Genomic DNA, 25,663 nt, shown 5'->3' on the forward strand with positions numbered 1-25,663 from the left:
TTTTTTTTATTGGGGCGGGGTGCATGCACGTGCGTTGAGTAAATAGTATGTTCTTTCGTTGATAAATTGTCTCACAGTTCCAACCAGGTGGGGATGCGTCAGGACATTTTAAGGGTGGGCAAGACTAACAAGTGAATATTTTTGGTATTTTAGTGTACGACACATTCTTTTTTTTTTCTTATGTATTCTCATTTCCCCTCTCCATTTATTTTTTTTCTCTTTTTATTGATTTGTTACTATCACAGGGGCTTACGCATTGCGCCGCCCCTTGATTACAACTTTTGATAATTTTTTACACGCATTTGACATTATCTACCCCAGCAAGTATAGTCATGATGCTTTCATAAGCCATTACGAGATAAACCTTTTTAGAGTACGGATTCCCTAATTAGAATCGGCGAAGTTCATAGAGGGTCGAAAAACTTAAGGTTGTTGACCCTTTGGCTTGAGTCATCGACGTTCTGAATCAGCTATGGTCCAGCTATTCTGGTCGTAATGTTACGAATGCTAGAGTGTCCAAGTCCATGTCCGCAGAAGCTTTTTTCTTCTTGGTGATTTGAATATATCTACTACACAAATCAATAGAAGCTATAGTATAGTCTTACAATCTCGCCCCTCACTGCTCCGCGAACTTTCCCACGAACTTGAAAAGAAGCACGACATGGATTAAAAGAGATTAATGACATAGCTTGAATTGATAAGACACAATTAATACTCAATTAAACTTGATCAGCATTATATTTCTGATTAGGAGTTGTTTTGGTATACAATACTAGGAAAGGCTTGTCTTTAAGAGCTCCATTAAACAGGACCTATACCATACGACTCCTTTGAAGTGACCGGTCACCTTATATTAGACATGTGATAATAAAATCAAACTGAGGCGGGTCGTGTTTAATAGTTTATCAATTTAGGAGTCTATATTGGATTTGTACCACTGTACAAGGCTGAAAAAAAATGTAATAAAATGAATTATACATTCGCAATTCAGAGAGATGTGACCAAATGTCTCATACATTGGCGAAATCGTAATTTCAAATAGCTAATTATACTAAGTGCGCGTTTGCTTGTCATAATTTGCCGCATGGCAATAACCAATTTCGTAGTTATTCTGGTGGTATGATTACCATTTTTTTTTCTCCATTATAAAAATGGGCAAATATAACAAGCAGATTATTCCCGATGGTGGTATTTTAAGCTCATATATATATATATTTGTTGTTCTTGTTATTTGATGTGATGTGATGTGACTTGATATAATTTTGATTGGAATTGTTTTCTCCACTTTTGTTTATCTATTACAAATTATGCATCACAATCAGAACATAAATGAATTATACTTTTTTATACTTTGGCAAAGAATATTTTTTCTTACATGAACATAAATATTGTTTTGTGAAGTAATTAAGTAAGAGTAAAAATGAAAGATAAGAAGAAAAAGTGGTGGAACCCTAAATAAAAAGCATATCTTGCAATTCCCAAGATATAGTTCGATCCGTGGTTTTGTTATCCTTTTAATGTTGATTTCTTGATGATTTCCATTCATTTATACCTAATTAAATTTTGTTTCTCTAAAATGTAATTAATTATCACTATTTACATTTTTTTTCGTTTGGTATATCTATAATTGTATGAGATATATAAGATTGCATAAGTAAACCAAAGCCAAATTTAAAAGTAAAAAAACAATTCGGATGCCTTCCCCAATTCATCAGTTATGAGTGATGAGAAAGAAATATTTTACTTTCTACATCAAAATGCATCCATTACAGGCTGTAGCTAAAAAAATATCGGCTTTATAAAACCCGTGAAGGAGCGATTGACAATACTATGAATTCATTTATATAATAATAATAATGGCCAATATAATATTTAAAAAATATATAATTTCAGGAGTGCTAAAAATAGGAATGTAAAATGTATTCCATTCTGTATTTCAATTTTAATTATTCTTCTTTTCTTCATAAACAGGTTTTGTCGTCTTACAAGCTGTCAGATCTGACAAATTTCCTTGATTTTTAATTAACAAATAACAATGGTTTTAAATTACCACGATTACTGTCTGGTAAACCTAACTTTGTCGGATAAAACATCAGGAAAGTCCTTTCCTTAGATCCCCTGATTGCATATGTTACTGTTAGCCCTTAATACACAGGTGATTTAAAACAAAACATGATTTATTCAGAATTCCGACAAGACTGAAATTGTACGAAACAAACATTACGAGTATTGAAACATCAATTTCCCAGAATAATCAACTTTCCAATAATAACAGAAGGAATGGATCATAACTTTTTTTATATGTTGACGGAGTAATATCATTACTCCGCCAACTTTATTCTCTTATAAGTTATAATATCTTTGACTGCGGATAGAGAAATATTGTCGTGGTGATGCTAGGACAAGTACATAATTTTATCATTCTCATTATGATAATTCATTTCTTACATCATTCTAGAAATAGTCATACTTTCTCACGGTGCTCAGTCCCATGCTGAGTTTGGCTGAAGTTGTGCAGAATTTCTTTCTGTTCGAGATAAATTGGTACATCCTTTCCTTTGTTTTCTGAGATTTTCTATAGATTCAATCGAAAGAGCCTGCTTTGATGTCGGAGTTTATTGAAAATGAAACACCGTACACTGTACAGTGCGCTGAAGCCATTGACTCACTACCAAACAATACACACCTCGGACATTGCACGTCAAAGTTCATTGATGTGCCCGCCTCAATAAACTATTGACCATTCAGAGCGCCGCGAAGCGGTCTCACCTCTTGCTTGATGAAAAGAACCGTTCACGTTTGACGTACCATGCCGAATTCTATGAAACGTGGTTCATACATCGTTCTTCGTTGCTATTTACAGAGGAAGTGTCATAATACAATGTGAGTTTAGGAGGACTGGCTGGGTTATTTAGGGCCAAAGTGCCATTACTATAGTGCAACATGATCATGATCCTTTATTTTGTACTCTTCTGCTTTCTTTCTTCTTTTTCCTTTTCTTCTTTCCCCCTTTTTTCTATCCCTCTTCCTGTATTTGTTATCCACCTTGTTTGTATATTTGCGTTCTTTTTTTGTGCCTTGTACAAGCATTTGCAATTCAGCCTTTGGCTGCAACGAATGTTTTTTGATGTATCAATAAAGACCATTATTATTATAAAATGTCATATTTTAATTCGAACATTTTTGGGGGAAGGGGGCTGGAGTACAATAAAGTAAAGGAAGATTTTGAGGTTATTGACCTCAGTCAGTCTTGGTGTCCTTGCACTTGAGTCATTGGTTTATATCTGATTCATACAAGGGTGTCCCTCGTCTGTGGTAGACTAGACAAGGTATAAAGACTAAGTCCATAGAAGCCTTTCTTCTCTGTCACTTGAATATAACTATACAAATCAATAGAAGCTACAGTCTTGCAATCTCGCCCTCGCTGCTTCGAGACCTTTCCCACGTTCTTGAATAGAAGCACGACACGGACTAAACAGATATATTACAGCGCTTGAATGGATGAAGATGTTCTAAGCCTCAATTAAACTTGTCCTCTTGTATTTAAATTCAAAAGAAAATCAAGGTATATAAACGTTTGATAAAAGGTATCGTCGTTTGATGCACCGCTTGCATCTTTATCGATAGTCTACCTGGAATATCTGCAACCGTTTTTTATTTTTTATTTTTTTTGGGTAAATTATTCATATTTCATTTATGTAAGCAAAGTACGAAACTACATGTATGACAATTTGTAAATGCCTTTACCCCGAGATCCATCCCGATTTGTGATCAGATCAGAATTCTTTTTCTTTCGTTTTTTGTTCAACAAAGTTATTAATTCTATAATAATCAAAGTGCAATTTACTCGAGACCTGATTTTATCCACTGAAAAACGTAGACATGGTTTAGAGAAAATATGTCATTATCTTCGTCATTTATTGCCGATCGTTACACACGTTTAAGCCTTTTTATAAAGCTTTTTTTTTCTCCAAAAGCGTGTATTAGGCTATGTTAAAATATCAGTATAACATTACCCCCCCCCCCCACAAAAAAAACTTACCGATTCTACATGAAATTTGGAATTTTCCGTTGATATAATCTCCACTCTCGATTTTCTTACTCAAGGCAATTTTTACATATATATGCCAGTTATTGCACGCATATCAAACAGCTAGATACCACGATTGTCCTTTGCGGGGCATCTGAAATTAGCCCAACAATAGCCCCAGCTGGTCGGCTGGACGTACGCTCGGTCAAAGTTCATTGATGTCCCCGGCGCAATAAACTATTGACAAATCAGCGCGCTAGGATCCGGTCGCTGCCCCACGCTGAATAGAGCGAATGAACAGCTTCATTCACGTTTGACCAACTTGCCGAATTCTATGAAACAGGGCGTTATAAATTGTTCTTCTTTTATTGGAAGGAAGTGTGATAACACTATGTTAGCTTTAATGACTGATATGGCATATATTGCCAGGAAATATTAGTAAGCCGTCATTCTTAGCTCTTGTCTTCTTCGAAGCAACATACATACTTGTCTGGTGACTTCTCGTATTGACTTTGAACGACAAAAATAATTTTCAGTAACTCTTTACGACTTTTGTTCCCTGAGGAATACCCTTATGTCTCCTATACCTTTCGACAGCACGTAAGTAGATATATTTCTATTTAAATCACGGCCCTGAATTCGTATAATTCAACGTTGTTTCACCCGTGTATCATGCATGTCCTCAGAGTTTAATTCATGTTTACACGCACATAATTAAAAAGGCTTCGCTTATAAATGCTCCTCGAACCAGTCTCGAATTCATCGTCTATAGTATAATAATTCTTCAATACCTTAATGTAATGAGCGAAAACAAGTATAGCTAGTATACTGTTAATAATGCATATCATATATTGCTTGATTTCTCAGATTAATCTAGATAAAGAAAATCACCTTTCTATTATTATGTAATGTTTTTTCGTTAAGAATGATATGAACGATTTGCAAATTCTTTTTATTTGTATCAAAACGCATTCTAATAGATTTTTTCTCTCCTTTTTATGTTTTGCAGATCTATTCGTGGCGATTACGACATGAATCGTTTACACGCCGCGTCTTCTCTTCTATCACTTGGTAGTAAGTGTGACCTGTCACCGATCACCATAGAAACTCAGGAACCTGACTTCAACAAGGCCATTGCATCCGTCATCTGGGCTCGACATCATCACTTTACTCCATCCACCATCTTCAAATGTGGCGTCCCCAACTGTCCTCTTTGCCCTGCAGTGGAGACGTCCAATACTCATCTGCCTGGACAGAAAGGTCTTCAACGAAGTGATCAGGTAGCATCGAAGTCGTCCTGTCGTTCATCCGTCGTCAACTGGCTAGTTTCATCGTCGTCGTCCGCGTCAACGGCTCCAGTGACCAGGACCTCTCCAGCGTTGTCGTCTCATCTTGCATCTGTCCAACGGTCATGGCCAGCTCCGTCATCACTCACTGGCACAGTTTACTCGAACTCTGATACCGAAGGTTCCCGATCTTCTCCGACAAACTCCGTGTCCTCTTCTTTGTATGTTAACGATCAATCCAATAACGCCCGACGTTTTCCGACCGTCCCCACTTCCAGTTCTCCAATGGACATCCATTCTGAGAGACAGCTACCGTTCTCCTGCAAGTTCTGTCCCAAGCGATTCGCTCAGGCTTCCAACTGTTCGGCTCATCAACGAATCCACACAGGAGCTCGTCCTTTCCAATGTCCATCCTGTCCCAAGTCGTTCGCTCAGAGGACGTCTCTTCGTACTCATCTACGCACTCATACTGGAGATCGTCCCTACTCCTGTCAGGATTGTCAACAACGATTCGGGGATCTTTCTACTTTGACCAAACATCGTCGTACTCATACCGGTGAACGTCCCTACCGCTGTCATCATGAAGGTTGTGAAAGAGCTTTCGCACAGTCTGGCAATCTAAAGAGGCACTACAAGACACATCTCCTAGACAGGAAGCTGGAAAATATCACTGTTTGAAAAAGAGACTGATTGAATGACTATAAACTCTAAGAGAACAAATATTTTGCAATATTATAACAGATTCATGTATGGTTTTATCACTGCCCATTTGCTTGCGTTTCAGTGACAAAGAACTCTCATTCATTATAGTTGATATCATTGGCAATTAAGATTATATTATGTAAAGTTTTTGTACTTGATAGTGTTGGTGGTAGTGACGTAATTAAAACTTGATACTCAAGTTGAACATGTATGTCTGTTATTCCATTGATGTTTTCATTTAACTATATACTTTAATTATAGACGGAAGCTTCAAAGGGCCATTTTACTACTCCGAGATGAACAGATATTTTGATCTGCTTAGTCGACTTATCAAGATAAAATATTTTATTTTTAATGTCACTTTAAAATTTCCGTAGTATATATCGAAGAGAGAGTGAGTGGGAATGATATTGGATAAGAAAGTGAGAAAGAAAGGGGAGAAAAGTATGGGACTGAGATGGAAAATTAAGTATATGGATGAATTTAATATGTGATTTTTGTATGACGAACATTTTCACTGCAAAAATGTTGTTCATACAAAATAAATGTTTGAGCAACGTCTATTCTCTATTAAACATGACGCAATTTTGATCAACAAAATTGGTTAAAAATTGTCAAAATTGTGATAAACTATTGATCAAATGATTTTACCCACGGTTGGGATAAAAATGTCCTATATTCCAGAAATAGTCTTATTTCCAATAATTTTGTTTAAAAAAACTTGCCAGATTTTTTTTAAATGAATACAAGACTAATCGTGGCTGGGAGGTTATACGTTGTGACGTCGAATAATATATTCTATAATCATATGAACTCATTATCCCCTCCGCCATTTTTTCCATCTGTCTCCTCCCTCTTCTGCTTCTTCCTTTACCCCCTCCCCCCTCTTCTTCTCCCCTCTCTTTCTCCTCCCCCTCTTTCTCACCAGATTTCCCTCTTTCTCACTATTGTATTTATATTTTGTCTAATATCACTACAATATTGTCTGTTTCTTGATTATTGCTCGAACTTTCAGTGCAAACGTTTAAAAGAAATAGAGAAGAGGGCGGTAGACAACAATAAAGAGAGAATATAGAAAAATGATTAGGAAAATATTTCAAAAAGAGGGCGATATTACATGGGAAACCTATGAGAGAGGTGTGTATGAAGGTAGGGAGACGAGCAGAAACGTGAAGGCTTGAGGGGCCTAAAATAGTATGGGCGGAAAATTTTCTTAAAAGTCCCGAGCGAGAGAAGCGAAAGAACACGAGGTTTTACCTTTCTGAAAAAAAAAAATTACGTAATATTCAGACAATCATACTTTATCAATTTTGCCTTTTCTTTTTGCTTCTTCTTGTTCGCTGAATCTAATAATAATAATAATAAATTGAAAAAAAAAATGATATAATGATTATAATAAGACAGGTTACAAAATAGCTTCATATAATTTTTTTCTAAACGAAAAAAAAATATAGATTTACACAAAAAATATTAATTACATCTCGCTCCTGGGTGGGCTTGAACCACCAACCTTTCGGTTAACAGCCGAACGCACTATCCGATAGCGCCACAGAAGCTTCAATGTCAGTGTTTAGTTGTCATTGCCTTTTCAACATCAACGTTCGGCGTATATAAAGGAAAAATAACATATGTTTTCTTTCATAAAATTAATTTTCATCACCGACACCGTTACCACTCCCCTTCTCTATTTCTCTCCCTTCCCTTCCTCCCCCTATTTCGACTAATTAGCAAGAAAATAATATGGAAAAAGAGGGACTTCTTTTCACATTACCCGTGTCCGCTGAATTCAAACGCAAGCCTAATTTTGAATTATAAATAACTTTTTTTATTTTTCACACAATGTTGATCAAGTTTGCAATACTATTTATGTTTTGATTTATTGATTGCTGGGTTTCTGTAACTACTGATTTTTTTAACATAGATGGGCTAAGTTAATACAACTCTTCACTTCATTAACTTAATACTGATATGATATATATATTGTATTGTATTGTATTGTATTTATTTAATCACGGTAAAACTTACATTCAGTCATAACAGACTGCTTTTCAGCAAGTCCGTGAACATTAAAAACATGTAAAAGTGAGACAATACGAAAATATTCAAAAATATTACAGTAACACATAAAATAAAACATACATAATTAAAATGAAAAACAATGATAATTAAAACTACATAAAACCGCATGTACGAAAAGAAATTATAGAAATTCTCTAGCCCCCCCCCCCGGCAGATGAGTTAGAAGTCGATGGAATTAACTGATTTCATAAATAAAGAGAACTGATCCAATTGACGGGTATTACTTGGTAAGGAATTAAATAATTGAATACCTATATAGAGACCGCCGTCCCTTATGAAATTTGTTTTTGGTTTTTCGAGATTAATTCTACACTGGTAATTTCGAAGAGAATAATTACTTTTCTTGATACTTATTTTGGAGCACAAGAAAGATGGAAGTTGTCCATGAAGTAATTTAAATATAAAGGAAACTGCCTGTTTTTTCCATCGCAATTCTAACTTGTCAATGTTCAGAGTAGAATACAACAGGTTGGTACTATATCTATAATCAACTCTTAAGACCATACGCAGTGCTCGATTTTGAAGAACACTCAATTCTTTAAGTAAAACTTTCCCTGCATTGAACCATACTATAGAGCAGTAATCAAAGTGTGGTTGAAAGAGTGATTTGTAAAGCATTATAGCAGTATTCAGACTGATGTACGGCCTTAGCCGTTTCAAACAATATAGTCAGGTCCAGAATTGAAAAAATATGCTCAGAAAAAGTGCTTTAGGCATTTTGTGTTAATGCTGATTTATCAATTGTTTTAAGGTAATTCAGGGGTGCTGAATCCAAATATGCTGTTTGCCAAACTTGATTCCGACGTTTTCATCCTCAAATCGGCAAAAAACAAAATGGCGGCATTTTTAATGCAGTTTCCCATATTAAACGATTTTTATGGGTGATTATATTTCAGAAATTGGGATCTATGCGTTATTTTTTATACCCAGTGTTGCAAACATAATGTGCCCGACTGATTCGTCAGCCATCTTTAATTCCAAGATGGCTGCCATGATTCACAGCTGCTGATTTGATAAATAATATGGCCAAATGTTTGATAATTTTGAGGCGATGCTGGCATATTCATATTGTGGTATCTTTAACGTGTCCGCCATTTTTCCCTCGCCTGCATAGCAGAAGCAAAACATGGACGTCGCTTTTCCGACGGCGGTGGCGAAGTCGACATGAAATCTTAACCGAAGTTAAGTTTTTGAAATGTCATAACTTTTAGGGTATAGATGTCTATTTCATGAAACTTAGGTATGTCAGGATTAAACAAAGTCTATTGACACAGGTTATAGTTACAAAAGGTCGCCAAGGTTACCTGGAAATCCAACATTGCGTCCACAACGGCAGTCGTTGTACCGTCAACTAAAAAAATAAAGTAAATCCTCAAAATCAAAATCAAAATCATCAAAAACTTTCAAGGCAAATAATGAAACAGGACATGTTTTTTACAAGATGGTCAGTGAGTGTGTCAGAGAATCCAAGATGACCATGCAAAATGGCGTCTATAATGGACGTTGCAACTTTGAAATGGTCCAAATTCATAGAATATCCACCTGGTAGAAATAACTTTGGGGTTTACCGAGAATAAAATAAAACATATATAAAATCATGGTTCCAAAGAGAAAAATTACATTGGAAAAATTTCAAGGTTTATCAGTGGTGCAGTTTTGCAAAAAAAATGATGATGGCTTAAAAAATAGTTGCTATTTCTTAAAAATCTGGCTGCAAAGTCCATATACTATCTACCTAGAAACATTTTTGTGTCTTTCTCATGATTTCAAGGGTCGAATGATATAGGTGAAGACGAATTACAGGGATACAATGTTGTCCATCTTGTAAAAAAATGAAGAACGCTCCAAAAATTGCATTCAAGTTGGCCACCATTGTTACAAAAATGACAATACTTCGTATCCCATCTAGTGCCACTATTTTGGCGTCTCTGTTTCTAAGACTCATGAAAATATGTTTTACAAGAATTCGTGACACAATTAGACGGTGGTGCGACAATAGGTAAACATAAAAAAACTAACTTTAAAAAAGTAAGGTACACTTTCACCTAAAAATTTTCCATAATTCACTGATAAGTATTTCAAGACACGTCATTTTTGTGCTTAGGACGATCCTATGGTTTTATGATTAGGGGACAGTAGTCATTTTTTACGCAATTTCAGAAGTCGCATTGGACTTTTTACGACGAAGAGGAAACTGACCATCCTTTTTATTTGTCCCGATTTATTATTTTAGCCTTCAAACCACAATATTGTAGATTTTGTTCACCTAATTATGACTATGTTTAGGTGATGGAAGTCTTTTTAGACTCACTTTGAAAGCCATCTTTGAATAATAGGCAAAATGGACAGCTTCATACCATTGTAACTAATCCAAAAGTATTATTTAACCCTTGAAACCGTAGTGTAGACACCAACATCATATATCCCAGATGGATTCTAAATAGATTATGTCAATTTTTAAGTACCAGCAACCATTTTAGAGTCCTTAATTGGAATCCATCTTGGATTTTTAGACATACAGGACCATTGATTGCCCTTGTAACTTATCCTAATGTATTACTTGACCATTTAAACCAAGGGTTAGACAACATAATCATGTACCCCAGGCGGATATTAAACAAACTATGTCAGTTTTTAGGTAACAATAGCCATTTTAGACTCCAATTTTGGAAGTCTTTTTGGATTCTTGGACATGCTGGACCTCTGACTGTCCTTGTAACTTGTCCTAATTTATTACTTGACCATTTAAACCAAGGGTTAGACAACATAATCATGTACCCCAGGCGGATATTAAACAATCTATGTCAGTTTTTAGGTAACAATAGCCATTTTAGACTCCAATTTTGGAAGCCATCATGGATTTTTGGACATACTGGAACCACTTACTGTCCTTGTAACTTGTCTCAATCTAATACTTGACCCTTTAAACCATGCGTTATACTAAAAAATCATATTCTCCTGGCGGTTATTAAACAAACTGTGTCGGTTTGTAATTAACGACAGACATTTTATACTCCATTTTTGCAGCCATCTTGGATTTTTGGACATGGAGGACCATAGACTGTCTTTGTTACTTGTCCCAACGTATTTCTTGACCCATTAAACCATGGGTTAGACACCAACATCATATCCTCAAGGCAAATATTAAACAAACTATGTCGGGTTTGGGGGTGTTTAGATAACAACAGCTATTTTAGACTCCAATTTTGAAAGCCATCTTGGATTTTTGGACATAGTGGACCGTTGACTGTCCTTGTAAATTGTTCCGGTTTACTTCTTGACCCTTGAAATCACCAATGAATAAAACCCAAATAAAATACGTAATAGATGAATTATGAATTTTTAGGCCATGGCAGCCATTTTTGCGCAATCTTGGACTTTCAGGTACCCTGGAGTGCTTATGTTCACTCTTTCCTTTTATGCTCTCCACCATTGAATACATGTATGCACCGAAAAAGGTGTCTAGGGTAGAAAAGTGCCGGTTATATTAATTTTCAGTTAATGGCTGCCATCTTAGACGCCATCTTAAAAATAACCACTTTCCCGGATACGGATTTTGATGGATTTTTAGTATGTTATTTCTAAGATCAAATAGTACCAAAAACCGTTGACAAACATTTTTGTTACAAGTTTTGGGGGTCAGAATAGAGTAAAAATGGGTGTAGAATGGCGGCCATATTGTTTTTGCCAATTTGAGGATTTTAACATCAAAATCAAGGTTGGCAAACAGCAAATTTGGACTCAGCGCCCTCAAATTATGTTAAAACACTTCTCAATTCAGCATTAACACGATTTGCCTAAGACAGTTTACTTTTCTCAAATCTGGACCTGTCTAATACAGGGTTTGTCGCTTTCGTCTTAACCAATTTAACATGTGCATTCCAGTTGAGCGGTGCACTGAGCATAACGCCAAGGTACTTGCACTCTTCCACTCTTTTGATTTTTTCACCGTCAATTTGAACTTGTGCATTTGCAAATGGTAATAATTTACGCCTTGATCCAAATATGATAAATTCACATTTCTTAGGGTTCAGTAATAATTCATTACATTTCAACCAGTCTGAAATCCGTGCCAAATCCTCATTTAGACAGGAACATAAATCAGAAACATTATCTGAGGAATAGTATATACATGTATCATCAGCGTACATTGAAATACTGCTAAACTTTACAACAGTAGAAATATCATTTATGAAAATGATAAACATCAAGGGACCAATTATACTCCCTTGTGGAATTCCACAGGTAACTGTATTATAAGAAGAAAATGTATTATTGATAACTGTTAAATGTTTAAAAAAAAAGTTAAATAAGCAGATATTCATTATCCGTATTATAAAGTCACTCTGTGGGGTGCATTAAAATTATACAAGAGCTGAATATTATTTTAATATAGTTTTATGCCGACACTTTGTTTAAATCATGGTTAATTCAAATGCCCCCTCCTACCGGGGCCGTATCAAGGATTTTCCATGGGGGGGGGGGCATTTTTGTACAGGAAAAATTTGAAAAGCAAAAAAAAAGTCCTCGCTGGCGTGTGCATGACATATTCCTCTAAAAAAAAATTGTGCCTCTCAAAGGGGGGGGGGGGGAGCCAGAAGACCGCCACTGTACTGAACCTCAGTCTGATCTGCACCTTTTTTTTCAATAATGATATATAGTGGTTACTTATTGAGAGGACAGGTCCACCCCTTTCGGTGCTCACACGCATGGACAATAATTGGAATGAAATGGAATACAAATTTGCTTTCTCCTGAACACAACACACTATTAAATTATTAATGAGAGAGAAACATACATGTTTATGTTTTCAGTTGGGACTTGAATGTTTCTGTTGATGAATTATGGTGTTATTCGCTAGGCAGCAAATTTATTCTTTTTATCTTTCTTATCATAAACGCATGAATCATACTATGTACCCAAATATTCTTATATTGTCAAGGGGATCTACACTTTACAAGCATTACTTTTGGTGGACTCCCTCATTTCCATTCCCATGTGCTCTGTTTTATACTGCTTTTCTTGAAATGTCAATTCCTAAATTTGTATTTGATCTACAATCCTTTGAATTAGGTTTGAGTGGAAATGAAATAACGAATTGAATTGATTTGATAAAAAAATATGACCCATTATGCCACTGACCCACCCCCTGTAAACTAAAAAAAAAAAAATCAATATTTGTATTATATTTGTACCCCTAGTACCGTGTTTACACTTAATCGGCATTTGAATCGGCTCGCGGTTCTGAACCGCGAGCCGATGCAGCATCGGCTTTTTCATAGCGTGTAAACGCGAGTAACTTGAATCGGCTCGCGGTTCAGAACCGGCAATTTGCACCACCAAAGTAGTAGGTTCTGAACCGCGAGCCGATGCAGAATCGGCTTTTTTACTACGTGTAAACAGAAAGCCGATTCTGCACCGGCAATTTGTGCGCATTTCAATTACTTTACCATTGTGACGTAATTGTTAGCGCACTGATCCAGCGTTGTCTTTATTATGACGTATATTGTAGGTATGCGTATCATTTCAAGTTTTTGCATCGGCTCGCGGTTCTGAACCGTGAGCTGTAACAACGTGTAAACGCAATCCAAATGCCGATTCTGCATCGGCAATTGGTTCAGAACCAATTGCCGATTAAGTGTAAACACGGTATTAGTGAATATACCCCCACATCCATGTTGAAAATTATTGGTTGTAACGCGGACGGTTTCATGTGTTGCAGTTGTCTTGTTGTTTTTGTATAATATTGTAATATACTTTGAAATATATAAATATATATATATATATATATATATATATATATATATATATATATATATATGTGTATAAAAGTATATATATTTTTTTTTATTGGGGCGGGGTGCATGCACGTGCGTTGAGTAAAAAGTATGTTCTTTCGTGGATAAATTGTCTCACAGTTCCAACCAGGTAGGGAGGCGTCAGGATATTTTAAGGGTGGGCAAGACTAACGAGTGAATATTTGGGGTATTTTAGTGTACGACACATCCCTTTTTTTTAATATATTCTCATTTCCCCTCTCCATTTTTTTTTCTCTTTTTATTGATTTGTTACTATCACAGGGGCTTTCGCATTGCGCCGCCCCTTGATTACAACTTTTAATAAATTTTTACACGCATTTGACATTATCTACCCCAGCAAGTAGTCATGATGCTTTCATAAGCCATTACGAGATAAAACTTTTTAGAGTACGGATTCCCTAATTAGAATCGGCGAAGTTCATAGAGGGTCGAAAAACTTAAGGTTGCTGACCCTTTGGCTTGAGTCATCGACGTTCTGAATCAGCTATGGTCCAGCTATTCTGGTCGTAATGTTACGAATGCTAGAGTGTCCAAGTCCATGTCCACAGAAGCTTTTTCTTCTTGGTGATTTGAATATATCTACTACACAAATCAATAGAAGCTATAGTATTAGTCTTACAATCTCGCCCCTCACTGCTCCGCGAACTTTCCCACGAACTTGAAAAGAAGCACGACATGGATTAAAAGAGATTAATGACATAGCTTGAATTGATAAGACACAATTAATACTCAATTAAACTTGATCAGCATTATATTTCTGATTAGGAGTTGTTTTGGTATACAATACTAGGAAAGGCTTGTCTTTAAGAGCTCCATTAAACAGGACCTATACCATAGGCTCCTTTGAAGTGACCGGTCACCTGATATTAGACATGTGATAATAAAATCAAACTGAAGCGGGTTGTGTTAGTTTATCAATTTAGGAGTCTAGATTAGATTAAATTAGTACTAATGTCCGATGCTGCAAAAAGATGTAATAAAATGAATTATAAATTCGCAATTCAGAGAGATGTGACCAAATGACTCATACATTGGCGAAATTATAATTTGAAATAGCCAATCATACTAAGTGCGCATTTGCTTGCCATAATTTGCCGCATGGCAATAACCAATTTTGTAGTTATTCTGGTGGTATGATTATCAATTTTTTCTCCATTATAAAAATGGGCAAGTATAACAAGCAGATTACTCCCGATGGTGGCATTCTAAGCTCATATATATATTTTTGTTGTTCTTGTTATTCGATTTGATGTGATGTGATATTATTTGATTGGAATTTGTTCTCTCCACTTTTGTATATCTTTTACAAATTATGCATCACAATCAGAACATAAAAGAATTATACTTTTTTTTATACTTTGGCAAAGAATATTTTTTCTTACATGAACATAAATATTGTTTAGTGAAGTAAGTATAGTAAGTAGGAGTAAATAGGAAAGATAAGAAGAAAAAATGGTGGAACCCTAAATAAAAAGCATATCTTGCAATTCCCAAGATATAGTTCGATCCGTGGTTTTGTTATCTATTTAATGTTGATTTCTTGATGATTTCCATTCATTTATACCGAATTAATTTTTTTTCTCTAAAATGTAATTAACATCACTATCTACATTTTTTTCGTTTGGTATATCTATAATTGTATGAGATATATGAGATTGCATAAGTAAACCAAAGCCAAATTTACAAGCAAAAAAACAATTCGGATGCCTTCCTCAATTCATCAGTTATGAGTCATCAGAAAGAAATATCTTATTTTCTACATCAAAATGCATTCATTACAGGCTGTAGCTAAAAAAATATATCGGCTTTATAAAACCCGTGAAGGAGCTATTGACAATACTATGAATTTATTTATATAATAATAATAATAATAATAGCCAATATAATATTTAAAAAATATATAATTTCAGGAGTGCTAAAAATAGGAATGTAAAATGTATTCCATTCTGATGTGGTTTACGGTACACCATGTGAAGTGTTGTAGAAACAGTGGATAGGAGAAGAGAAGAAATGGATAGGCGAGAAAGTGGAGATTTGAGAGTAGAGTATTCTTTCTTGAAAGTAGTCCTGAAAAGGACTGTAAACCAGGAAAGATGATGCGTTGAGAACAGCTTGAGTAGTAGAGCTAGTGAGGAGATGCTGGCTTGAGTCGGCGAGTAGAGATGATGAGTAGTAGAGAGACTCGACGTTTCGGGCAGGTTGACTGTCCGTCTTCCTGTACATACCACCATGCAAACCTTCAAACAACATCCGTATTCCATTCTGTATTTCAATTTTGATTATTCTTCTTTTTTCATAAACTGGTTTTGTCGTCTTACAAGCTGTCAGATCTGACAAATTTCCTTGATTTTTAATTAACAAATAACAATGGTTTTAAATTACCACGATTACTGTCTGGTAAACCTAACTTTGTCGGATAAAACATCGGGAAAGTCCTTTCCTTAGATCCCCTGATTGCATATATGTTACTGTTAGCCCTTAAAACACAGGTGATTTAAAACAAAACATTATGATTTATTCAGAATTCCGACAAGACTGAAATTGTACGAAACAAACATTACGAGTATTGAAACATCAATTTCCCAGAATAATCAACTTTCCAATAATAACAGAAGGAATGGATCATAACTTTTTTTATATGTTGACGGAGTAATATCATTACTCCGCCAACTTTATTCTCTTATAAGTTATAATATCTTTGACTGCGGATAGAGAAATATTGTCGTGGTGATGCTAGGACAAGTACATAATTTTATCATTCTCATTATGATAATTCATTTCTTACATCATTCTAGAAATAGTCATACTTTCTCACGGTGCTCAGTCCCATGCTGAGTTTGGCTGAAGTTGTGCAGAATTTCTTTCTGTTCGAGATAAATTGGTACATCCTTTCCTTTGTTTTCTGAGATTTTCTATAGATTCAATCGAAAGAGCCTGCTTTGATATCGGAGTTTATTGAAAATGAAACACCGTACACTGTACAGTGCGCTGAAGCCATTGACTCACTACCAAACAATACACACCTCGGACATTGCTCGTCAAAGTTCATTGATGTGACCGCCCCAATAAACTATTGACCAATCAGAGTGGCGCGAAGCGGGCTCACCTCTTGCTTGATGAAAAGAAGCGTTCACGTTTGACGTACCATGCCGAATTCTATGAAACGTGGTTCATACATCGTTCTTTGTTGCTATTTACAGAGGAAGTGTCATAATACAATGTGAGTTTAGGAGGACTGGCTGGGTTATTTAGGGCCAAAGTACCATTACTATAGCGCAACATGATCATGATCCTTTATTTTGTACTCTTCTGCTTTCTTTCTTCTTTTTCATTTTCTTCTTTCCCCCTTTTTTCTATCCGTCTTCCTGTATTTGTTATCCATATATATACCTTGTTTGTATATTTGCGTTCTTTTTTTTTTACCTTGTACAAGCATTTGCAATTCAGCCTTTGGTTGCAACGAATGTTTTTTGATGTATCAATAAAGACCATTATTATTATAAAATGTCATATTTTAATTCGAACATTTTTGGGGGAAGGGGGCTGGAGTACAATAAAGTAAAGGAAGATTTTGAGGTTATTGACCTCAGTCAGTCTTGGTGTCCTTGCACTTGAGTCATTGGTTTATATCTGATTCATACAAGGGTGTCCCTCGTCTGTGGTAGACTAGACAAGGTATAAAGACTAAGTCCATAGAAGCCTTTCTTCTCTGTCACTTGAATATAACTATACAAATCAATAGAAGCTACAGTCTTGCAATCTCGCCCTCGCTGCTTCGAGACCTTTCCCACGATCTTGAATAGAAGCACGACACGGACTAAACAGATATATTACAGCGCTTGAATGGATGAAGATGTTCTAAGCCTCAATTAAACTTGTCCTCTTGTATTTAAATTCAAAAGAAAATCAAGGTATATAAACGTTTGATAAAAGGTATCGTCGTTTGATGCACCGCTTGCATCTTTATCGATAGTCTACCTGGAATATCTGCGACCGTTTTTTGAATTGTATTTTTTTTTTGCAAATTATTCATATTTCATTTATGTAAGCAAATTACAAAACTACATGTATGACAATTTGTAAATGCCTTTCCATCCCGAGTTGTGATCAGATCAGAATTGTTTTTCTTTCGTTTTTTGTTCAACAAAGTTATTAATTCTATAATAATCAAAGTGCAATTTACTCGAGACCTGATTTTATCCACTGAAAAACGTAGACATGGTTTAGAGAAAATATGTCATTATCTTCGTCATTTATTGCCGAACGTTACACCCGTTTAAGCCTTTTTAAAGCTCTTTTTTCCAAAAGCGTGTATTAGGCTATGTTAAAATATCAGTATAACATTACCCCCCCCCCCAACAAAAAAAAAATTACCGATTCTACATGAAATTTTCCGTTGATATAATCTCCACTCTCGATTTTCTTACTCAAGGCAATTTTTGTCTCACCTGCATAGCAGAGTGAGACTATAGGCGCCGCTTTTCCGACGGCGACGGCGGCGGCGACGGCGGCGGCGGCGTCAACACCAAATCTTAACCTGAGGTTAAGTTTTTGAAATGACAGCATAACTTAGAAAGTATATGGACCTAGTTCATGAAACTTGGCCATAAGGTTAATCAAGTATTACTGAACATCCTGCCTGAGTTTCATGTCACATGACCAAGGTCAAAGGTCATTTAGGGTCAATGAACTTAGACCATGTTGGGGGAATCAACATCAAAATCTTAACCTAAGGTTAAGTTTTTGAAATGTCATCATAACTTAGAAAATATATGGACCTAGTTCATGAAACTTATACATAAGGTTAATCAAGTATCACTGAACATCCTGCATGAGTTTCACATCACATGACCAAGGTCAAAGGTCATTTAGGGTCAATGAACTTTGGCCGAATTGGGGGTATTTGTTGAATTACAGCCATAAATTTGAAAGTGTGTTGGTCTAGTTCATAAAACTTGGACATAATAGTAATCAAGTATCACTGAACATCCTGTGCGAGTTTCAGGTCACATGATCAAGGTCAAAGGTCATGTAAGGTCAAAGAACTTTGGCCACGTTGGGGGTATTTGTTGAATTGCCATCATATCTCTATAAGTGTATTGGTCTAGTTCATAAAACGTGGAAATAAGAGTAACCAAGTATCACTGAACATCTTGTGCGAGTTATAGTAGTTTTCAAAATCAGCACTGCTGCTATATTGAATCGCGTGATGCAGGTGAGACGGCCAGAGGCATTCCACTTGTTACATATATATGCCAGTTATTGCACGCATATCAAACAGCTAGATACCACGATTGTCCTTTGCGGGGCATCTGAAAATAGCCCAACAATAGCCCCAGCTGGTCGGCTGGACGTACGCTCGGTCAAAGTTCATTGATGTCCCCGGCGCAATAAACTATTGACCAATCAGCGCGCTAGGATCCGGTCGCTGCCCCACGCTGAATAGAGCGAATGAACAGCTTCATTCACGTTTGACCAACTTGCCGAATTCTATGAAACAGGGCGTTATGCATTGTTCTTCTTTTATTGGAAGGAAGTGTGATAACACTATCTTAGCTTTAATGACTGATATGGCATACATTGCCAGGAAATATTAGTAAGCCGTCATTCTTAGCACTTGTCTTCTTAGAAGCAACATACATACTTGTCTGATGACTTCTCGTATTGACTTTGAACGACAAAAATAATTTTCAGTAACTCTTTACGACATTTGTTCCCTGAGGAATACCCTTATGTCTCCTATACCTTTCGACAGCACGTAAGTAGATATATTTCTTTTTAAATCACGGCCCTGAATTCGTATAATTTAACGTTGTTTCCCCAGTGTATCATGCATGTCCTCAGAGTTTAATTCATGTTTACACGCACATAATTAAAAAGGCTTCGCTTATAAATGCTCCTCGAACCAGTCTCGATTTCATCGTCTATAGTATACTAATTCTTCAATACCTTAATGTAATGAGCGAAAACAAGTATAGCTGGTATACTGTTAATAATGCATATCATATATTGCTTGATTTCTCAGATTAATCTAGATAAAGAAAATCACCTTTCTATTATTATGTAATGTTTTTTCGTTAAGAATGATATGAACGATTTTCAAATTCTTTTTATTTGTATCAAAACGCATTCTAAAAGATTTTTTTCTCTCCTTTTTATGTTTTGCAGATTTATTCGTGGCGATTACGACATGGATCGTTTACACGCCGCGTCTTCTCTTCTATCACTTGGTAGTAAGTGTGACCTGTCACCGATCACCATAGAAACTCAGGAACCTGACTTCAACAAGGCCATTGCATCCGTCATCTGGGCTCGACATCATCACTTTACTCCATCCACCATCTTCAAATGTGGCGTCCCCAACTGTCCTCTTTGCCCTGCAGTGGAGACGTCCAATACTCATCTGCCTGGACAGAAAGGTCTTCAACGAAGTGATCAGATACATGTACCATCGAAGTCGTCCCGTCGTTCATCCGTCGTCAACTGGCTAATTTCATCGTCGTCGTCCGCGTCAACGGCTCCAGTGACCAGGACCTCTCCAGCGTTGTCGTCTCATCTTGCATCCGTCCAACGGTCATGGCCAGCTCCGTCATCACTCACTGGCACAGTTTACTCGAACTCTGATACCGAAGGTTCCCGATCTTCTCCGACAAACTCCGTGTCCTCTTCTTTGTATGTTCACGAACAATCCAATAACGCCCGACGTTTTCCGACCGTCCCCACTTCCAGTTCTCCAATGGACATCCATTCTGAGAGACAGCTACCGTTCTCCTGCAAGTTCTGTCCCAAGCGATTCGCTCAGGCTTCCAACTGTTCGGCTCATCAACGAATCCACACAGGAGCTCGTCCTTTCCAATGTCCATCCTGTCCCAAGTCGTTCGCTCAGAGGACGTCTCTTCGTACTCATCTACGCACTCATACTGGAGATCGTCCCTACTCATGTCAGGATTGTCAACAACGATTCGGGGATCTTTCGACTTTGACCAAACATCGTCGTACTCATACCGGTGAACGTCCCTACCGCTGTCATCATGAAGGTTGTGAAAGAGCTTTCGCGCAGTCTGGCAATCTAAAGCGGCACTACAAGACACATCTCCTAGACAGGAAGCTGGAAAGTATCACTGTTTGAAAGAAAAGACTGACATAAAGACTATATAAACTCTAAGAGAACGTATACTTTGCAATATTATAACAGATTCATGTATGGTTTTATCACTGCCCGTTTGCTTGCGTTTCAGTGACAAGGAACTCTTATTCATGATAGTTGATATCATTGGCAATTAAGATTATATTATGTAAAGTTTTTGTACTTGATAGTGTTGGTGGTAGTGATGTAATTAAAACTTGATACTCAAGTTGAACATGTATGTCTGTTATTACATTGATGTTTTCATTTAACTATATGCTTTAATTATAGACGGAAGCTTCAAAGGGCCATTTTACTACTCCGAGATGAACAGATATTTTGGTCTGCTTAGTCGACTTATCAAGATAAAATATCTTATTTTTAATGTCACTTTAAAATTTCCGTGGTATATATCGAAGAGAGAGTGAGTGGGAATGATATTGGATAAGAAAGTGAGAAAGACAGGGACTGAGATGGAAAATTCAGTATATGGATGAATTTAATATGTGATTTTTGTATGACGAACATTTTCACTGCAAAAATGTTGCTCATACAAAATAAATGTTTGAGCAACGTCTATTCTCTATTAAACATGACGCAATTTTGATCAACAAAGTTGGTTAAAAATTGTCAAAATTGTGATAAACTATTGATCAAATGATTTTACCCACGGTTGGGATAAGAATGTCCTATATTCCAGAAATAGTCTTATCCAATAATTTTGTTTAAAAAAACTTGCCAGATTTTTTTTGGGAAGTCCAACTTTTAAAGTGTATACAAGACTAATCGTGGCTGGGAGGTTATACGTTGTGACGTCGAATAATATATTCTATAATCATATGAACTCATTATCCCCTCCGCCATTTTCTCCATCTGTCTCCCCCCTCTTCTTCTCCTCACCCCCTTTCTCACTATTGTATTTATATTTTGTCTAATATCACTACAATATTTTCTGTTTCTTGATCATTGCTCGAACTTTCAGTGCAAACGTTCAAAAGAAATAGAGAAGAGGGCGGTAGAAAAAAAATAAAGAGAGAAGATAGAAAAATGATTAAAAAAATATTTCAAAAAGAGGGCGATATTACATGGGAAACTTATGAGAGAGGTGTGAATGAAGGAAAGGAGACGAGCAGAAACGTGAAGGCTTGAGGGGCCTAAAATAGTATGGGCGAAAATTTTTCTTAAAAGTCCCGAGCGAGAGAAGCGAACGAACACGAGGTTTTACCTTTCTGAAATAAAAAGAATTACGTAATATTCAGACAATCATACTTTATCAATTTCCCTTTTCTTCTTGCTTCTTCTTGTTCGCTGAATCTAATATATAATCATAATAATAATAAATTGAAAAAAAATGATATAACGGTTATAATAAGACAGGTTACAAAATAGCTTCATATATTTTTTTTCTAAACGAAAAAAAGATATAGATTTACACAAAAAATATTAATTACATCTCGCTCCTGGGTGGGCTTGAACCACCAACCTTTCGGATAACAGCCGAACGCGCTATCCGATTGCACCACAGAAGCTTCAATGTCAGTGTTTAGTTGTCATTGCCTTTTCAACATCAACGTTCGGCGTATATAAAGGAAAAATAGCATATGTTTTCTTTCATAAAATTAATTTTCATCACCGACACCTTTACCACTCCCCTTCTCTATTTATCTCCCTCCCCTACCCTTCCTCCCCCTATTTCGACTGATTAGCAAGAAAATAATATGGAAAAAATAATGCATTTGCCTGGAATCGAATCAATTGCTTGGAAGGCAACTATGCCACCAACGTTTCTCTTATGAGAATTATATGCGTCAAATCAAATCCAGACGATAGTGAAAAGAATCTGAACCTTGGATGTTATTTTTTCTTTTCGTTCATATCATCACGTTCCCGTTATAATTACTATTTGCCATATAAGGATCATTCACGTTCCGACAGGTCTGTCCTGCGAAATCACGGCAGAAAGTCCGGATAAGATTTGGTTTAACATTGAAATTGTTAATTTTCATTTGTTTTTGGAATTAGGTTATATACATTAAAACTCATAATTCTGTCCAAAAGATTTAATCTAAAATTAAACAAAGTAAAAGTCATGATCATAATGTCAAAATTGGCAAAAAACACTTCTCAGAAATGTGGACTTGCCCAACGATTACATGATCTTTGGATAGGAACTATAAGTTTCTGATATAGGCCTACAATCACTAACTACATATTATAAATACATATTATATATTATTTAAGGATCTCTAGCTCTGTCATTTGTACAACTGCCATCGTGTTGTTGTTGATGTCGTCGTTTTCCACCTCTGCAATTTTTGCCCCTTGTCGTAATTGTTACCTGTATATCGTTCGTATTCATTTACAAAATAAAAATTCTTATAATTTCAAGAATTATTCACACTTATGATCACGATAATACGGGTTTGTTTTTACCAGCCAGGCAGAGTCACAGAGGTTTGTTAACTTATGTAAATCTATAGCTATTTCAAATATTCCAGTAAGGTTTGATATCACAACGTAAAATGATCAGGGACCTGGGAGCAATTTTGTCAGAGGGGATGCTGGTTTTCGGGGAATAAAATAGAATAAGAGAAAAAAATATTTCCAAGTGAATTTGATATTTGTCAATATTTGTACATTTCTGCATACCAAACTGATTTAGAGGAGCTACTGCCTATGGCACCGTCGCTTCCCACGTGCCATTCTATATCTCCATTTCGTTCTTATGGCGCAGTCACATTTCCCCTACGGCGGCCGTACGGCGAGTCTAAAACATTGTTGGTACCCGTGACATATAGGGCCTTTTCACACGTGAATCTTGAATCATGATTGTAATAATGATTGCGATTGTTATCGTGATTGTGATGAGCGTTCATGATCCTAATCATGTTCTAGTTTGGTTTCACACGTGCTAAATATTCGTCATTAGCCTTATTTTTCAATGGAATCATCATTCAAATGACGATTTTTTCTTTTACCGTGTGAAAGGACGGATAGATGGTTTGAATAAAAACGAATGCTGTTTTCGTTGGACTCGCCGTACGGCCGCCGTAGGGGAAATGTAACTGCGTCATAACTCGTCATTCACGTGCATTTTGCAATGCTCTGCACGGTGCATGTTTGTCTTTGTATAGGGCATCACCATTGCATTTGTTTTACTTGAGTTTTTAATGGGAAATAAATTAAAGTAAAAAAAAAATCGGATATTGAATTATTTCCCTGGATTTAGCTCGGTAAGTCAATGACAGCACGCATGGGCGGAAATCCCAGGGGGGGGGGCATGGGGACGCGTCCCCCTACCCAAAATATTAGGGGACACAATATGTCCCCTACTATATTTGGTCTATTATGATGGAAGAAATACATCATTCAAACTCGAAATAAAGCATTATTTTGGACGAGATGACCTTATTTTTTTGGTGATTACCTTTTTGGGGGGGCTTGTCAAATTTTCCAGCCCCTGGTCCCCCTACCTTTGGGGAGAGATTTCCGCCCTTGACAACACGTAAGCATTTCAAAGCAAGTCGGTTACCCATTTACCTCACCTGGGTTGAGTGGATCAATTTCCTTGCTGAAGTAAATTAAACCATTGATGAGATCCGAATAATAATAATAATAATAAAAAATTGGTACTTATATAGCGCATAATCAATTGAAATTGCTCTATGCGCTTTGTACAAATTGCTCTCCAATATTACAGTTACACTACAACAACAATAAATATGTTTTCAAATGTCTTTTAGACGATTCAACAGAAGTACATGATCGAAGGTGAATTGGTAAACTATTCCATAATTTGGGACCGCAAAAATCAAAACTAGCTCACCCCCCCCCCCCTTGAAACAACTCTAGGAATGTGTAAAATTGTAGTGTCTTCACTAGAACGAAGTCTATAATGTGGCCGGTGTGGGGATCTAAGTAAACTATAGAGGTATTCGGGTGCCATTTTATGCATACACTTATAAACTAACAGTGCAACTTTGTAAGAAATCCGAACCAACGACCCTCCGCTTCAAAGTTTGGAGACTAATCCTTTAGGCCGGGCAAGTTAGCTCATATTCGGGCGGTGCTGCACCATCCCGAGTTTGCCCAATCTCGAGATTTTAGCCCGATCGGCCCTCTTCGCGATTAATCTCGAGATTCAAGAAACCCGTCTCCACCATCGCAAGAAGAGCGATTCCAGCTCGAGCGAGGCATCGCTGCATTATGGTCTGACGCCGTGTATAAATAACCCCGAGTGCGTCTGCACCTACGAATTAGCGCGATAATTCGTAAAATAGCGCGCTATTTTGCAAATAATCCCAAGTTGACTTGGGATTGCAATCTCGAGATTAATCCTGCGAACTAGCGCGATAATTGCGTTTCAATTGCAAATAATCTCGAGATTGTTCAGATCGGGATAATTTGCCAGATCTGGGGCCCGTTGCAGAAAGAGTTGCAATCAATCGCAACTCCTAAAATCATGAGCAACTTGATTTTCAACCAATCAACAGCGCGCATTTTTGACTTGCGATTGATTTTTTGACTTGCGTTTAAACGCAACTCTTTCTGCAACGGGCCCCAGAAATAGCGCGCTAATTTGAAAATTCGGGATGGTGCAGACGGCCCTTAAAAATTTTCT

The 25,663-nt window shown here is 36.6% G+C and overlaps 2 protein-coding genes and 1 non-coding gene across 3 annotated transcripts; 2 read left to right on the forward strand and 1 right to left on the reverse strand.

Moving 5' to 3' along the window:
* The first annotated feature begins 4,386 nt into the window (after positions 1–4,386).
* LOC135156348 (replication initiator 1-like) lies at positions 4,387–6,229 on the forward strand. The gene is made up of 2 exons (XM_064108523.1): positions 4,387–4,630; positions 5,040–6,229. Exons 1-2 carry the CDS (start codon positions 4,605–4,607, stop codon positions 5,992–5,994), a joined length of 981 nt encoding a protein of 326 aa, XP_063964593.1. The 5' UTR covers positions 4,387–4,604; the 3' UTR covers positions 5,995–6,229.
* Positions 6,230–19,520: 13,291 nt separating this feature from the next.
* LOC129274738 (replication initiator 1-like) lies at positions 19,521–21,277 on the forward strand. Its single transcript, XM_054911489.2, has 2 exons — positions 19,521–19,674; positions 20,085–21,277. The coding sequence occupies exons 1-2, from the start codon at positions 19,649–19,651 to the stop codon at positions 21,043–21,045; spliced, it is 987 nt and encodes a 328-aa protein (XP_054767464.2). The 5' UTR covers positions 19,521–19,648; the 3' UTR covers positions 21,046–21,277.
* A 1,220-nt stretch (positions 21,278–22,497) lies between these two features.
* On the reverse strand, positions 22,498–22,571 carry TRNAN-GUU (transfer RNA asparagine (anticodon GUU)). The gene has a single exon. It is a non-coding gene; the product is annotated as a tRNA-Asn (tRNA).
* Between the last annotated feature and the right edge of the window lie 3,092 nt (positions 22,572–25,663).

The sequence above is a fragment of the Lytechinus pictus genome, chromosome 13, assembly GCF_037042905.1.
Source record: "Lytechinus pictus isolate F3 Inbred chromosome 13, Lp3.0, whole genome shotgun sequence".
Taxonomy (NCBI): Eukaryota; Metazoa; Echinodermata; class Echinoidea; order Temnopleuroida; family Toxopneustidae; genus Lytechinus; species Lytechinus pictus.